The sequence below is a fragment of the Microtus ochrogaster genome, unplaced genomic scaffold (assembly GCF_000317375.1).
Source record: "Microtus ochrogaster isolate Prairie Vole_2 unplaced genomic scaffold, MicOch1.0 UNK70, whole genome shotgun sequence".
Classification (NCBI taxonomy): domain Eukaryota; kingdom Metazoa; phylum Chordata; class Mammalia; order Rodentia; family Cricetidae; genus Microtus; species Microtus ochrogaster.
Window position 1 is genome coordinate 886,296 of NW_004949168.1, and position 16,267 is coordinate 902,562.

Genomic DNA, 16,267 nt, shown 5'->3' on the forward strand with positions numbered 1-16,267 from the left:
TTGTCCTTGGCTTCTCAGCAGCCCTCATTGTCCGCCATATTCAGAGAGTCCGGGATTATCCCCTGCTTTTCGATTCACAGTCCAGCTGGCATTGGTGAGCTCCCAATAGATCAGCCCCACTGTCTCCGTGGGTGGTTGTTTCTTAAACGACGCAGGGCGATGAAAAGCTGTGACAGGTCAGAAATCTTAGGATATATTTTCCAACCAGCTATCGTTCTGTGAAAGCACCGTGCTTTTGCTGGGCCGCAATGCTTGATTCACGTAGATGAAGGGAGACATACATCCCTAAGTCCTCATAAATGAAATGTCAGCGAGCAGTAAGACCTGGCTAAAGCGAGCAGACAGGATTCTGTTTTGTTCAAACCACAGAAGACTCTTGAGATGGGTGACCATCATTACCAGCTCTCCTGGAAAACACCAGTGTTTGCGCCTGGACTTGCCATACGTTACTTTGACATTTCTTCTAGCCCTTCACTCAAGCCTATCCTAGTTTAGATTATAAATTTTGCCACTGTCGTCCTAGGCCCACTAGATAGATCCTAATCCAAGTCATAGGTCTTCATCACTGGATAAGCTCTACAATCAAATCTTTACAGTTAGCTAAGAGCCATCCTCTCGGACAAAAAGGCTTTCCAAATAGTAACCAAAACGAGGCAGCCCGAAGGCAAAAGAGTCCTGGGTCAGACTGCCCCAAGTCTACCATCATGACAATTTCAACGGGACTCAGATGTTACTGAGAAAATGTGAGTCTGTTCTTCATGGGTCAGTTCGCAAGGGGACCAGTAAATCTCTAATGGGCTGTGCTTAAGGAAAAGCAACTGTTTAGCGGGAGTTCTCAACCTAGAGTGTTCTCTGAGATATGGATGGGGGACCTGTGGAGATCTGCAAGGGGAGGGGAAGAAAGTACGATCTGCTGAGTTCTTAATCTTAACAATAGGTCTTCGGTGAAGAACGGGCAATAAAAACTCAAGAGAGAGAAATTGGGGTTCAACCTGAAGAGCCGAAAAGCAAAACAACCAGCCACTGGCTCTTACCTCGACCTCAGTCCAAAAATGGCAATCCTGCCTCCAGGAATCTCAGAATGAGACTGTGTTTGAGAGCTTTCTCCTCCCGTCTTGTAATCCTCTCTAGGCTGGGACTAAAGGCATGCACCTGGGATTAAAGGCATGCACTGCCCAGTTTCTAAGGCAACTAGGGTGGCTGCTGGGATTAAAGGTGTGTGCTACCACTACCTGGTCAGTAAGACTGACCAGTGGGGCTGTATTACTCTCTGATCTTCAGGCAAGTTTTATTTATTAAAATACAAATGAAAAGAGAGAGAAATTGGGGTTCAACCTGAAGACCTGAAAAGCAAAGCAGCCAGTCACTGGCTCTTACCTCTATCTCAGTCTGAAAATGGAGATCCTACTGCTAGGAACCTCAGAATGAGACTGAGAGCTGTCTCCTCCCATTTTATAATCCTCTCTAGGACTGGAATTAAAGGTGTGCACCACTGTGTTTCTATGGCAATTAGTTAGCTACTGGGATTAAAGGTGTGTGTCACCACTGCCTCTCTGTAAAGCTCTCTGATCGTCAGGCAAGATTTATTTATTAAAATACAAATGAGATGCCACTACACTTCAGGGTAACTTTTATGACCCCTCTCCTACTTCTACAGATTGGGAAACTGAGCTCATGTTAGCACACCAAGAGCTGTCTGAGCCCAAAGCCTCTGCTGTTCACTGGGACCATGTCCTGTAGCCAAGAGACATTGACCCCCGCCCCCACTGGCACTTAGAGTACAGATGACAGTGTGAGTGTCAGTGACTTGGTCTGTGTTATAGGAGGTTCCAAAGCTTCCCCAGCCTCTCCTCACTCTGCTTGCCACACTCACAGACACCCAAACGTCTCCTGGGAGGGCAAAGCAGCCTTGGCTGAGCGTCAGTGGCCTAGACATTTACTATCCAAGCACAGCTTTAATCCTCTCTTACATTGTTCCTCCCTCCCTGCCAAACTGTAACTTTTATCTTCACAAAAGACACAAACTTTTAACAGGGACAAGATGGCTATTTATGTATTTTGTATCTTCGTTGTGTGGGATCCCAATACAGCTAAAAATACTCATTACATTTTTTAATCATAATTGAAACAGAAATCATAATTGAAGCAATACTTATCCACTCTGTGGTGCTTATCAATGAGCAAGACTGGGATTATGCAATGAATTCTTGAAGCTAAGAGAAGCTCTTGCAGGGCATGAAATGCTTGGCCCCATATCTTTGGAGGAATCATAGTCTTCTCTTACCTACAGTCACTAAGGAGAGTTAGACTCCGCTTGGTGCCTGAGTAACTCCCTCTGCCTCTTCTCTCTCCTCTATCCTTTCAATACATTTTCTCATTCTTTATAAAAACAAAGACAACAGAAATATCTAAGTAAGCTTAAGGCAGAGTCGGCCAGAGGTTGGAGAAGAGACATCAGGGCAATGCCTACAAAAACCCACTCCTCGTCTTCTGTCCCTCTGTTCTTGGAAGTTCGTGGGGTTGTCTCAGCCCTTCTAGAATCCTGAAGGTGCATGTGTGTGCTGAAGTAGAATGTTCCCACCCTTGCTAGGGGTGAGTCCAACACGCTGAAACAAGGCCAAGTCTGCGAATGAAATGTGGGCACAGCCCAGACCCAAAGATGTTCCAAAGGTTCTCTTCAGACGCATGGCCAGAGTGTGGCTTTGGAATTCTTTTTTTTCCTCTCCCCTCTGCCAGGAGTAAACTTTTTTCTTCCCCAATTCTTTTGCTCTTCTTCCTCTGTTTGTAAATCTTCCAGAGAGAAACAGCAGCAGCCACTCTCTGAGATCAAAGTTTTAGCAGGCAACAAAGACCTCCAAGGAGGCTGTTGCTATGGGAACTCTGGGAGCTGAGGCCCTTCTAATAGGCAAATCTCCCCGGTTCCACAGCACCAGGCTGCGGCTGGCAAAGAGAGAGAGAAGGGGGATGGGGAGTCTTGGCAACAAGTAGCCTTTCTGAACAGCCTGAACTAAAATCAGTGGGATGTGGGACAGGATTCAGACTGGAACTGCAGGAATGCAGGGGTGGGTGCTAGCAGGGGTGGGAGCCAGGACATCCCTGCACCGTCTCAGGAAATACTCCTGTTAAATATTCCTGGAGTCACCTCGTAGGAGACGTCCCCTCCCAAATTTTCATTGATTACTTATTCATTTCTTAATGGCTTTTTAAAATACCAGTGAACAGAGACGTTTATTTATACCAGACATAGGACTATGAATAGCTTGCATTAAAAAAAGAAATGTATGCCCGCCCATTCCTTCATGTCTAAGTAATATATGCTGTACTCTTGGGTAAGTCACAGGAGGAGATGGAAGAAAAAAAAATAGGAACATGACAGGAAAACAAAGGCAATTCTGTAGCATTGTATTTACGGGAAGGAATCAGTCCCAAAGTAGTGCCTACTCATGAGGACCTGCTGAGAGCAGAGCGCACCTATTTCTGGCCTCCGCAGTTAGCACTGCATTTGGCCCGTAAAGAAGCAGAAACTGATGATGAATTCCACAAAATGTTAGTAGTGTGTGTTTTTGCCTGCCTGGCATCCCTTTCGTCTTCATTTGGAAACAACTGCCTAGTTTCCTTTAGGAAACTGCTTCTCTCTCCCTCTGCAGCCCCCAATGGGGGTTGACTATGTCTGTCCCTTCAACAACGGGGCTTTTGCAGGACCTCTGCAGAGAGCTCTGTCCTCCTGAGGTAGACAGAAGCAGGGCTTGTCCAGGTCCTCTTTGCTTCACGGGAAGAGAGCCTGCCTGAAAAGGAAGCTGAGCAGAGCAGGAGAAGCCAAGGAAAGACCAGTTTGTGGACACACTGATCTATCACCAGATCTCATTGACTGAAGCTGGGAATACCCCTCTCCCCGAGCTTTACTTGTTACCTAAACCAAAAGATAGAGCTAAGTTAGTTGGAGCCTCCATCCCTCGCAATCAAAATAATTGTGGAAAACATGACGGCTCAAAAGAATGGGCTTTTCAGGGATAATTCCTTCTTCTGTACTTTACTGTTTGGTTTGAAGTATGATCAATAAGTATAATTATTTTTTCTGACACAGAAACAGTATTAAAGCAAAACAAATGGTATTTGAGGAATCGTCTTCTATGGAGAATTAATTCTGAAATCCAGGGTCTTTGAAAGGAGTGAAAAAAAAATCATTGAAAGCCTCTGGAATGCCATCTTGTTTATCCTTGTTTCTAGGCAACCTGGAATGAATCTGTTCTGTGTGTTAAAGCTCATCAGAGAAGGAGTTTCTGTGATTTCTCCAAACCACCCATAATTTCATTATAATAATTTGAAAAAACCCTGTTATTTACCATTAGAAACGTCTTCCTTAGCTTAAACCTAAGCACCCTTTGGTCATGTCCTCTTATTCTAATGCCTGGTTGGAGGCAGGAGGGTACACTCAGCCTCATTTCCTCTGAGGCTCTGTCTCCCTTTTAAAATTAAAGTCCTTTAAACAACAAGCTACCACAAGGGACATCAGAAAGAAAAGGTCAGGACCTTATACTGTACATAGAAAGAAGTAAGAACAAGGCAAGCTGCTTTTAGATTTTAAAATAATAACTTCCCTGCATGAGCCTTTCTGAAATGGCGAAGTCCTTTTCCCGCCAGCTGGAGCTGCCCCAGGGAACTTTATTCCTAGCCCAACAGTGGCATGGTTCCAGGTCATAAACAGCCAATCCTTGCCACCGATCCCAGTCCAATGTCTAACCTCAGGTGACTTATTTCTAGACACCCCCATCTTCTGTGACTGTCTGCTGGTACAGCCCTACCGTCACCCACCCAAGGTATCTGTCACTGTCATCTCAAAGCACCAAAACACTGTGCCTTTCCAACTTCAGAATGACTTTACCTTCTGAATCATCAAAAAGACAGCAAAGGGTGTTTGGGATAGTTTTCCTGTTTAATGCCGAAGCAGTGGTTGTCCTTTGTTGCCACGAATCACACATCTTTGGATATTTCTGAAACCTCTGAACGAAGCATCCGTAGCCACTGATGGAGGTTCAGATGGGGTGGAGAGAGGGGTGAGTCATACTCAGTGGGGAGGTATTCGATCTAGATCAGAGCAACTGTGCCTTTGAAGGAGGGGCCTAGGTCAGTGGTTACAGAGAGTTGAAGGAAGAAATGTGCAGAATGAAGGAGGCAAGCCCAGGGCAAGTAGAAGTCACGACCTACGGCCTCGAGCAGCAGCCACACTTCTTAACAGATAGCTTCATCTACAGTGTCTCAGTACACATAGGACTTGTGGTATTGTGAAAGCAGAGAAAGTTAGGGATCACAACAATGGGGTCTAATCCTTGACACTTTCTAGAAACTAGAGTGCAGTCATAGAAGCAGGACACTGATTTAATTTGGGAAATGAAGGGACTAAGCCCCACTCTTCTACCCATAGGAGTGTTCCAAGCCCTGTGAGTTAGCTTTGGTGTACAGCAGGTACATTATGTGGACACGACCACCATCACTTCAGCTGATAGCTACTTGGCTGGGGGAGGGGAGGCGGGAGGAGATATTCGTGTGTTCATTCTATGCATATTGGTGGACTCTCCCCAAGAAGCGCTGATCTCCCTGTGCTAAGCAGTGCACAGCAGTGCACAGCTGATCTAACTGGGCCAACTGGGCTTACTCTCTTAAGGCTAACGTTTTGTTGGGAAAATACAAGAATGGAAAATAACGTTTAAGTCTGTTTGCTTGGTTTTTGTTTTTCTACCAAGGGAGCCCTAAAGATACTTTTCAACAATTTCTGCAACATAAACTCAGAAGCCCCCGGGCATCTCTGCCAGTGCCAAGAGTAACTGCCATGTTAGCCACTGTCATTTTCTTCCAGGGCATTTACAAATGACTCAAGAAGCGCTCCGCATCACTACACAGATCTAGATCCGAAAGAGCCCCAGATGACCGTTCATTCATTTATCCCTTCTCATTTTCATCCGCTATCCCTACTCTCCCTTTACCTGGGAGCAAAAGTCTCCAACACAGCAGAGCCAAATAAAAGAGAAGCCTAGAACCACACGCCACTACTTGGACGGAACTGTTCAATTCACTGCAACAAATGTAGAAATAAACTTTTGAGTGGAAAAGTCGCTGTGTTTAGGGGGATATTGGTATAGAAGCTAATACATCCTTTCCTAAAAAGTATATCCTTTAGCTTTCCTTTTAATTTTGATATCTTGCAATACTTTTCTTTTGCTTAAGTTCACCAGAACCAGTGTTTTCAGCTATAGTATCTGATAGATCTATTACTAACAACTGATGAAATACGTAGATTGTGACCAAATCTGCATCATCAACCAAAATCAAACCATATCAACTCACTCAAGACTGTAGGTATCTATGTCAAGTCAACAAAGACACATGCAGTATTCAGTAACATTTAAGAGACACGAAGTGAGAACTAGCTATAGAGGCTGCCCTTTGTCAGTTTAGAGCCTCTGTATGGTGGAGCCCTCCTCGGCAGGGCAGATACAGACATGGAGAGGTATTGGTCCTCATTAGGCGCTACTAAGGAACTCTCAGTTTTGTGAGGAACTGAAGAAAAGTATACATACAGTATCAGTGTTACCACTCTCATGAGGTGAAACTAAAGCACCCCGCCAAAGGGTTCTATTCTTGGCCTCGTTCATTTTATAGCAATAGCTGGGGTGATTCATCTACTCTCACGTGGTTCTGCCCGTCTGTTTCTTAAACATGATTCTTAAACCCTCTGTCTCCTGTCTTCACTTTCCTCTGACTTCCAGACTGACGCTTACAATTGTCAGCAAACGATCTGCCATGGGCAATTTTGGGTAAAATGCCATTTATTTTGCTTACTTAAAGGAATTGGTTTCCATCTAGGAAAAATGTCCCAATGAAATAGAGCCCCTGGAGCTCCACTGGTGTCCCACAGGCGTCTTAAATTCTGCATGTCCCAAACCCTCACCCCTCTGCTTCTATGCTTGCGTTTCCTCCCGTGTCCTCTTTCTTAGTTAATGGGTGACTGGTTCCCCCACCTAGTTGGAAATCCTGTTTGGCTCAGCTTTCTCACAGCGGTCTTCGACACATCCCCAAGGTCGATGGCTTTGATCTCAGAACAGCTGTTAGGGTGTCTTCGTTTCCTGTTCCGGTTCAGAGTCTCACACCTTTCCTCTGTGCTTTAACAGTCTCCATATCGAACCCTGCTCTGCTCCCTTCCTCCAGTGAACCACCCTTTAACAGTCTCCATATCGAACCCTGCTCTGCTCCCTTCCTCCAGTGAACCACCTGCGGGCATGCAGACTGTTTCCAAAGCCTCTTGTACACAACTTCACTCCAAATATTTGAAAACAAGTCTCTTGGTCTTTAAGTCCTTTTTTTACTAGAATGAATTTTCTAGCCATTGCTCACAGAAAATTCAATAAGCATTAGTTCATGGTGTTGTAATTAGCAAACTGTGAACCCCAGAAATCTTCCCAGGGGACTCCATCCTTTGACAGAGAACCCAGAAATCAGGTTGCTTTCCTGGTCTCACAGAAGAAAAGACTGTCAAACAAAGTGCCCTGTAGAATATAACAACCAAACTACTCTATTTTTTTTTAATGTGACAGTATTTTGAAAAATTTTATATAAGGGTGCCAAAGATAAAAACTCAGAAATTTGCATTTAATCCTTTAAAGCATTCAAGAATGTCACCGATGGAAACCAGTTCCTTTAGTTAACACAAGTAGTATTGCCACGGCAAAACTATCACATTTTGGACATTTCTAATCAGGGTGGCACAGAACAGGTGTCGCTCCGGTGCCTGGGTGTTGAGGCCCTGATTTCATGCAGAGCTAGGGTGGCGGTGTCCCTCGTCGTCAGTCATGCTTCATTGCAGAGCAATGCTAGTTTCTGCTCCTCATCTCTTCTGCCATCACTGGTGACCATTTTCATCCAAGCCTTCCTTTCACTCACCATCTGCTGAACCCTTTGGGCCCCAAGGAAGGCATCCTCAGGCCACAGTTAACCTGGATCTGATCCAGAGGTATGTCTGCAATGTATTCTAGCATGTCCTCAGAGGGCAAAACTTGCCCTTCATTCATTTCCCCTACATCTTCTCAGGTGGGACTAAATTATCTAGAGTGGTTTTTTCTTTTCTTTTTTTTTAAAGCTGGCCTCCTTTCCCTGCACACACAGTTACTTCCGTGCAGATGGCTGCCTCATTCAAACCACTGTGCTCACAATTATCCTGAAAATTTGACTATTAGAGTCCTGAGATTAGGCAAAATTTATCTCTTAGATATCTCATCTTACCATGTTTTTGGCATTGCCAATAAGCCTTTTGTTCCTTTAATTTCCATTTCCCTACAAGCCACAGCAGTTACAGTTTGCATGCTGGCTCTGAAGTCTATATTTAAGCCAACCTTCTAACAAGGAAAGCTGATGCTACCTCGGTTCCTTTTGTAAATGTTTGTAAGACGAAGACATGAGAACAATTGCTTTGTCAAAGTCATGACAAATAAAAAAAAAACACTAAAAATTCTAAATAGAAAATGCTACTTTATCCTGGGGTATTGAGTTTCTCACAGTGGGTAAAAATCAGTCTTAAACTTCATTTTTCCTTCAAACAAGGAGCTCTTGCACGTTCCCACAAATTAGTGTCAGCTAACTTTTAGAGGCCACAACAAGAGAAAAGCAACGTCTTCTGAATCATGGATTAAAGGGTACTTCATCACTTTTTCCTGCTACAATTCAGACGAGGCTTTTCTTTTTCTTGTTTTCTGTGTTGGTTTAATCTAAGTTTTTTTAGTTAGTTTGTTTGTTTTATCTAATCAACATTTATAAAACAAAAAAAAGGCCCTCCGTTTTCAAGATCATTTTGCACTAACATCCTTCCAGTCCACAAGAGGAAAAGTAGCCAAAGTAAGGAGTTCCCAGTTATGAAACAGTGAATATTAATAAGGATGAGATATGTTTGCTTGAAAATAACTCAGATGCTTCCCCTTCCAGTTAAATCAGCACACTTCAACATAGCTCTTCTCGTGGGGCGCATTCTATCACTAGACTCTCCATTGTGCAGCCATCTTGCTTCCTGAGTATCTTAAGGAGAGACAACTGGTTGGGCAGAGACTCCTGGGGTCTCCAGAAGAGCTTGCACACCCACCAATGGGTTCTTATCTCTCTTTCTGTTTCTACCACACTCTGAATGTCTCTAGCATTTTCTTTAACAACTAATTATCACATAAAAAGAAAAGAAGAAGATAAGGTACATCAAGGTTAAAGGTGAAAGTAGAAAGTAAGGGGCACTGAGGAAACGAGAAACATTTCTGACAGTGCTGCAAAGAGTCAGAGCCTTCCAGAAGCAAGACACGATAGATACAGCCACTACTCAGAAAGAGACGACCCTGCAACAGGGCTGTCTGTGCAGAAAAGATCAAGACCACGTGTGCAGTCTGCTAACACATGCAGGGAGGAAAGAAACACAATGCAAGCAGCCTAAGGTGGAAAGGTCGCCCCTGGTTCTCACTTACCCAACACCAGCAACTCCACAGAGTCCTCATTTTTTCCTTCCAGGTCATCTGGGGTGGTGATGATACAGTAATAGAGTCCGCTGTCTCCCCACATGAGCTTTCCAATCTGCAGATCCGCATCTGTGATCACAGAAAGGAGGACCCGCTCCTGAACCCCCGTCTTCCCGAAGAAAGGCACTGAACCCTGGGGTCTGCGACAGGAGTGCCCTGCTGGGACATCTACACGGTTCTGTTTCTTTGCCTGCATAGTGGCTGGGAAACGCTCACTTTATTTCCAACAAAATAATACAAACTAGCATCTGTAAGGCAGGAGAATTAGAGTACAGCCACAAATAGATCTGGTTCTAGCCCACTTTCGGGAGGAGCTGACGGCTTTGAGCCAGGCCTACAGTAGAGCCTAAGAACTGGGTAAGTTCCCAAATAATTTTGGGTTCCTAGAAATAAATTGATTTCAAATCATTTAATGATCGAATAGGTCACGAAACTTTTCTGATCTCAAGCTTTAGGGACCTGGAGAGAGGGTGGGATCTATTCAGCTACCTGGCTCTGTTACTTGTATGCATACATCCCTTCTCCAGGAAAAGGAATTTTTAGGAAAGTCCACTTTTCGGGGTCAGTAAAGGGCAGAAAGGGCATGTCCAGGTACAGAACGTCTTCCTTGAGTCCTTCCATTGAAACTCATATCAAACAGTTCTGAAAGCAATCTCTAAGATTGGCGGTCAGGCTCTAAGAGGCTACTCCAGAGCTTGTCTGTGTTCCCTACACAACACACTGTCTACACTCCCTCCCCTGTCATTCAAAGCAATATGTCAGGGCTCTTGACTCTCCCATCCCCCACAAAAATCAGATCCTTGAGGAACCGAAAGAGGACTTCCCTTCGGTCTAGGACAAAAAAATGGACCTCCCTCCCACTCCCTGGGTTCAGAACAAAGGTGTTGGTACCGTGAACTATCGTGATCTCTCTGCCCCTGTAGAAATCTCCCAGGGTAACAGTCGAGCCCTGCTTTGAAGCTACCACTCGGACGGTCCTTCTGCTGTCTAAACAATCCAAGTAGGGGTCCCATTCCAGGTTCCTCTTGCTGAGAGCTTGGGTTCTGGGAGAGGGCATGCCCAAGGATTCTCCCATGCGATCCTGGCAGTAGGATTTGAACTTCCACTGCACCACTGCAGGCTGATGGGAGGATGTGGAGAAGTGGCAGCGAAGCACGGTGGGCTGGAAGAGCATGGCCACTTTCTTCTTGTCGGGCACTGAGACTTGAAGGCCTTCAACCATGGCTGCAAAACAGAACGAACGTGTCCAAGCCGGATCCATATCTCAGGCCTCACCTCTCAGCATGTGACGGCATCCCCGCTCACACCCTTATTCTCATGTAGGCTCACAGTGCTGGGTAACGGTCTATTTCGGTAAGGAAGGCAGAACAACAAGAGCTTGAGACAGCCAGTCACGCTGCATCCACAGTCAAGAAAGAGTTATAAACGTGTGCTCTTAATTCACCTTCTTATATGGTCTGGGTTCCTAGCCCAGGGAATGAAGGTCTTCCCATCTCAACCCAATCCAGATAAACCCCCAGAGGCACAGGCATGCCCAGAGGCTGTATCCCCGGGTCATTCTAGATCTCATCAAGTTCATAATTGAAACTAACCACCACATTTGGCAAGACATTCTAAAACCCATCAGCTAGCTTCCTGCCTTCAGCATCACCCCTTTGATGGAACTCTACCTGCGCACCAAGCTTCACAAATAGCAAACTTAACGCGAGCAGTGTTATTCCGCATCTCCATGTCTCTGCACATGATGACCCTTGTTTCTGGAATGCTTTGCCTCACTTCCCTTGGAATTTGCTTTCCATCATCCAAAACACAGTTCAAAGGCCTCTTAGGATGCATTCTTTGGCCAGTTTGTCCCTTCCTCCTTCATGTCAGCCACACACAGTCATTGTAACAATTCTGTGGGTATTTCCTTTCCTGCCCTTCCAGGAAAGGGTAGTATATCATCTTGTCATCCTAAATTATGAAGCCCAGAAGTGCTGAACAAATACTTGATGAATAACATTCAAGAAAAGTTGACTTCCTTTCCTGATGGTGACCCATGCAAAGGGAAGAAGTAAGGGAGAAAAGAAATCTCTTCATGACAGAGAGATCTCAGGACCAAAGCAGTAGACTAGGTTGAATAGCTCTGAAGAACAATAAAAAGAAGGAAAACCACAAAAATCAGGTGAGAAGAGATGCCAAGAGAGCCAGGTAATTACAGTAAATGAGAGACCAAGTGAGTCTGAGAGACAAAGAGCTGTGTAAACTCATTAATAAAATCTAGACATTCTAAGCAATGAGAACACAACTTAAGTGAATGGGAGAGTCTAAAGCTTCAAGCCTAGAAACTTCTGTCAGAAGAAAAAAAAGGAAAAAGAAAGAAAAGAAAAAGGGACTGTGATGAGAAGCAGAGAAAAGGAGTATAAACGTAGATAGATGATAGATAGATAGATGATAGATAGATAGATGATAGATAGATGATAGATAGATAGATGAAAGATAGATAGATGATAGATAGATAGATGATAGATAGATAGATGATAGATAGATGATAGATAGATATAGCTATAGATGATTAATAGAGACATAGATATAGATAGATGATAGATATAGATAGATGATAGATAGATATAGATGATAGATATAGATAGATATAAATGATAGATAAATAGACAGATATAGATAGATAGATAGATAGATAGATAGATAGATAGATAGATAGATAGATAGACAGACAGACATAGAGATATATGGAAGAGGTTCCGAGCTGAATACAAGAATTGCGAAGTTGACTTTTGGTACCTTGGAGCAGGTTTCTTTTTTCCTCCTTGGTTTTGGTTTTGGTTTTTTAAGACAGAGTTTCTCTGTGTAGCCCTGGCTTCTCTGGAACTTGCTCTGTAGACTAGGCTGGCCTCATACTCAGAGCTTTGCCTACCTCTGCCTCCCAGGTGTTGTGATTAAAAGCATGCACCACAGCACCCAACATGGGGCAGAAGGTATTGCCTTAGAACTGCAGCACAGACTTGAGACAGGTGAGAAAGGATACCTTTGCTTTGAGAACCTTCTTCTCTGTGTCTACAGTACAAAGCACTCACCCTCACAGCTCAAACACACTTCTTAGGAACATATCTCTTTACCAAAGCAGGCTTGACAAGGATAAGATGTACTCATGTCTCCAATTTCCAGACCCATATCCTCCCTCCTCCATGAAAAGCACAGGGGAAACACGGGCCCTAATTCTCGTTATGAAAGAACGATTTCTTCATTCCATGGAATTTGGTAGTGAACACAAGAGAGTGTTTGGACCAGCTATGTGCTTGGAGGTTAAAATAAAGCATGGATGAGCAAATATGTGACTATTAGTATGAGAATTTTGAGGGCTTTTCAGAGGAAAGTAGTAAGTGAGTCATAGTTCGCATAGTATATTAAAATAGTGTTGGCATCCAACAGGAGAGCTTAGAATATCATCTGACAACATACGAGTGGCAAGGCCTGAAAATCTGGGTAGCAATAGCAATCTGAGACACATTCTGCTCACCTACCCAGTAAGGATTGTACTGCTTTCTCCTGGGGTCACTACATGATGCCTCACTGGGCTTCTTCAAGAAGCAGACTTAACAGAGGTTCACTTAGAGGCAGATCTCACATGACAATCCCCCCTCACCATTTTCACCTTTGTCCTTACTTCCTGTTCTGATGCCACCCCATCTCAAGGACCATCTCCTGCCACCAGGTTTGAGCATACCCATATTATGTAGACCAACCCCATCAAGGGGTAAATAACACTTCCTTCTGGAAGCTCAGTTGCAATCTCCCGCCCCAAACGCTGTAGCTAATTCCACTCTCCCTGACTCGCACGGCTGCGACAGGAACACACATTGCTTTACTCCTGAACTTATACAGCACCAAGTTCTGACCATGTAACACCTGGAACCTTTACGTACATCCCAGTTTCCCAGGAGACATAAAGGAACAGAGGTGACATGGACTCAGTTAATAGCAGCTGTGTTTGGAGGAAATATAGGCACTGCTGCCAGGACACAGTGCACTTGACCATGCCAGTTTCCCGCTCTGGGCCCTGCTGAGACTCCGCTTGGGAAAACCACAGCTCCTAGCCTCTTTAGGGTAAATACCATCAGCACGGGGGAAGAGTGCAACATAAAAGCACTGGTGAAGTTTTAAATGTTAGTTATTCTTTTTTTTTTTTTTAAAGAAAGAGTCAAGTTTGGTTTTATTCATTAGACGATTGTTGAGAATAACGTCCTCAGCAGCTCTGTTCTCTGTTAGTGAGATTAGTCATCTGAGCAAGCCAAGCCATTGAACCCTCGTAATCAATTATTAATAGAGGTTAGTCAGTCAATTCTCAGCTTCTTCCATGATAGACACGCAAACCCCTGCTAGGAAGAATAAGAAACACGTTCTCGGAAACGCTTGCCTTTTCACAGCATGGCGGTTAAAGGCCTGGATTTGGGAATCAATCCTAAATTAGAAATCCAGCTACGCAGCCTTAGGCAAGTTACTCAACGTGTGAGTAAAACCATAATAACAGTAACAGTCTTATGGGGTTGTTTAAAGGTGAGATACGTTGTATCCTAAATACTGATGGTGACAGATGATACGTACTAAGCACAGAAGATAAGCTGCTCGTGTTGCTGGGACTAGCAAGGAGTATCAGTTGGCTTCCAGGGAGCTGTGGTCTCCAAGCTAGGCAAGTGCAGAGAGCCAGGTAGGAGATGTTGAGTGTGAAGGGGGCAAAATGGGCAGAAAATGCACAAGCATGCTGGAATATAACATCAGAACTTCCACGGTAACAGTGTCTGGCTATGGTCATCACTTCACTAGTACAGGCCCTTGGAGTCGGAATGGAGAGTAGTGTGTGTGTGTGTGTGTGTGTGTGTGTGTGTGTGTGTGTGTGTGTGTGTGTATGCACGCTGTTTGGGCATAGATGTACATGCTGGTGCAATGGGAACCTGTACTGGAGACAGAGCTGGGTTCTTTGAGAGTACAGGACCAGGAGTTCTGAGTGTAAGTTTACTAGACTTTTGAGGACCGCAAGTGTTAAGATTTAAAACTAAAAATGACAGTCCCTGTCTCTACTTTGTAGGTTTCCAATGGTAAGGTGAGTACCATTCAACTCCAAAGTTGCTCTGACCCCATTCATCAGGAACCCATCCTCACAAGAAGATGAAGGTCTAGAACTGCTCTTCTGGCCCCAACCCTAATGTCTAGGGTGAGAGATGGGATTCCTCGTGCCCACTGGACAGCATCTCTTGTTCTCATCCTGTTTGCCTCCTACAGACATTGCTTCCGCGTTGCTGTGCTAATTTGTACCCTAATTGTCATGACCAAACCTTCAATTTGCTTTTCTCAGACCCAGATAGCAGCCCCTTCTCTGAAGGGCTGGGTATTTTTCCTGTATCCCATCATGCATCTGAAACCACCATGCCTTCCCTTCCATGAGGGATTGAAACCCCACAAAACTGTGAGTTGTGGGAACTGCGGTCACAGTGAGGCACAAGTAATGAATGGACCCAGGTAAAAACTTGAGCGTTGATGATTTGTTCTCTGCCTTTGACCCCATTCAGTTAATCACTATATATACCTCTCAAACCTGACTTTCCTCTATTCTCACTATAACCAGCTTCTAGCCCCTCCTACCAGGTAACAGCTGTATGGCACTCTGTGCTATGTCCCTCCTATAGCATTTGAATGAATTCTTTCAAAAGCTTGTACAATAGAGGCAATTGTCACACCCATTTTACATATTAAAAACTGATGCTCAAACATGCATACCCTGTCTAACATACCAGGGTAGCAGGTGACAGCCAGGCTGAGGCCCAGGCTAACTGGCTCCAAAGTTCTTAACCACCATTTTATATAGGTAGCATTACCATATGGGTATAAGAGCAGTGTCCTGTGGAGCCTCCCTACACTAGCCCAATCTACACTCCACGTTTTTTCTAGAGCATTCTTTATTAAACACATTATTATCCATATCAGTTTCATTTCCAAACATTTCAGTTTCTTTTTTTTTATTTTTTTTTATTGGGAAAAGGAAAAAAAAGTATCCGCCTCCTCCCAGCCTCCCATTTCCCTCCCCAAAGATTTATTTATTTATTTATTATGTATACAACATTCTGCCTCAATGTAAGCCCACACGCCAGAGGAGGGCGCCAGATCTCAGTGCAGATGGTTGTGAGCCACCATGTGGTTGCTGGGAATTGAACTCAGGACCTCTGGAAGAGCAGGCAGTGCTCTTAACCTCTGAGCCATCTCTCCAGCCCCACATTTCAGTTTCTTGCTTCAAAGAATACTCACTCATCATTCTTTCCAGGATAAAAATCCCCAAATCCCAATGCCTTGGTATGATATAACATCTTACTCATGGGTCTCAAGAGATGACTCAACAGTTAAAGAGTACTTGCTGCTCCTCCAAAGGACTTGAGTTTGGTTCCCAACACCTACATTGGGCAGCTCACAACCACCTATAACTTCAGCTCCAGAAGATCCAATGCCCTTTTCTGGCATCTAGGGGCATCCACATACACATGGCAGAAACAAACACACATAAACTACAATTTAAAGACAGATCTTATCCATGATTGACCCCATATAATCTTGAGCTATACATTTTTTATCCTTTATCTTCCCACTAGCACACAGTGGGAAGACAGGCATTCTGAGCTTGGGCACTAGTGCACAGTAGGAAGGCTGATGTCCCGAGCTTGGGCACTAGCACACAGTGG

General features: G+C 44.3%; 1 protein-coding gene across 4 annotated transcripts in view; it reads right to left on the minus strand.

Moving 5' to 3' along the window:
* Positions 1 to 16,267, minus strand: part of Ildr2 (immunoglobulin like domain containing receptor 2) — a 57,131-nt gene that overhangs the window by 29,826 nt on the left and 11,038 nt on the right. For all 4 annotated transcript variants that reach the window (XM_005370088.3, XM_026777518.1, XM_026777516.1 and 1 more), the window contains exons 2-3: positions 10,434 to 10,766; positions 9,492 to 9,611 (exon numbers count right to left, since the gene is read on the minus strand). In XM_005370088.3, the coding sequence (XP_005370145.1) occupies positions 9,492 to 9,611; positions 10,434 to 10,766 (453 nt within the window). The remainder of the gene's footprint in view (positions 1 to 9,491; positions 9,612 to 10,433; positions 10,767 to 16,267) is intronic.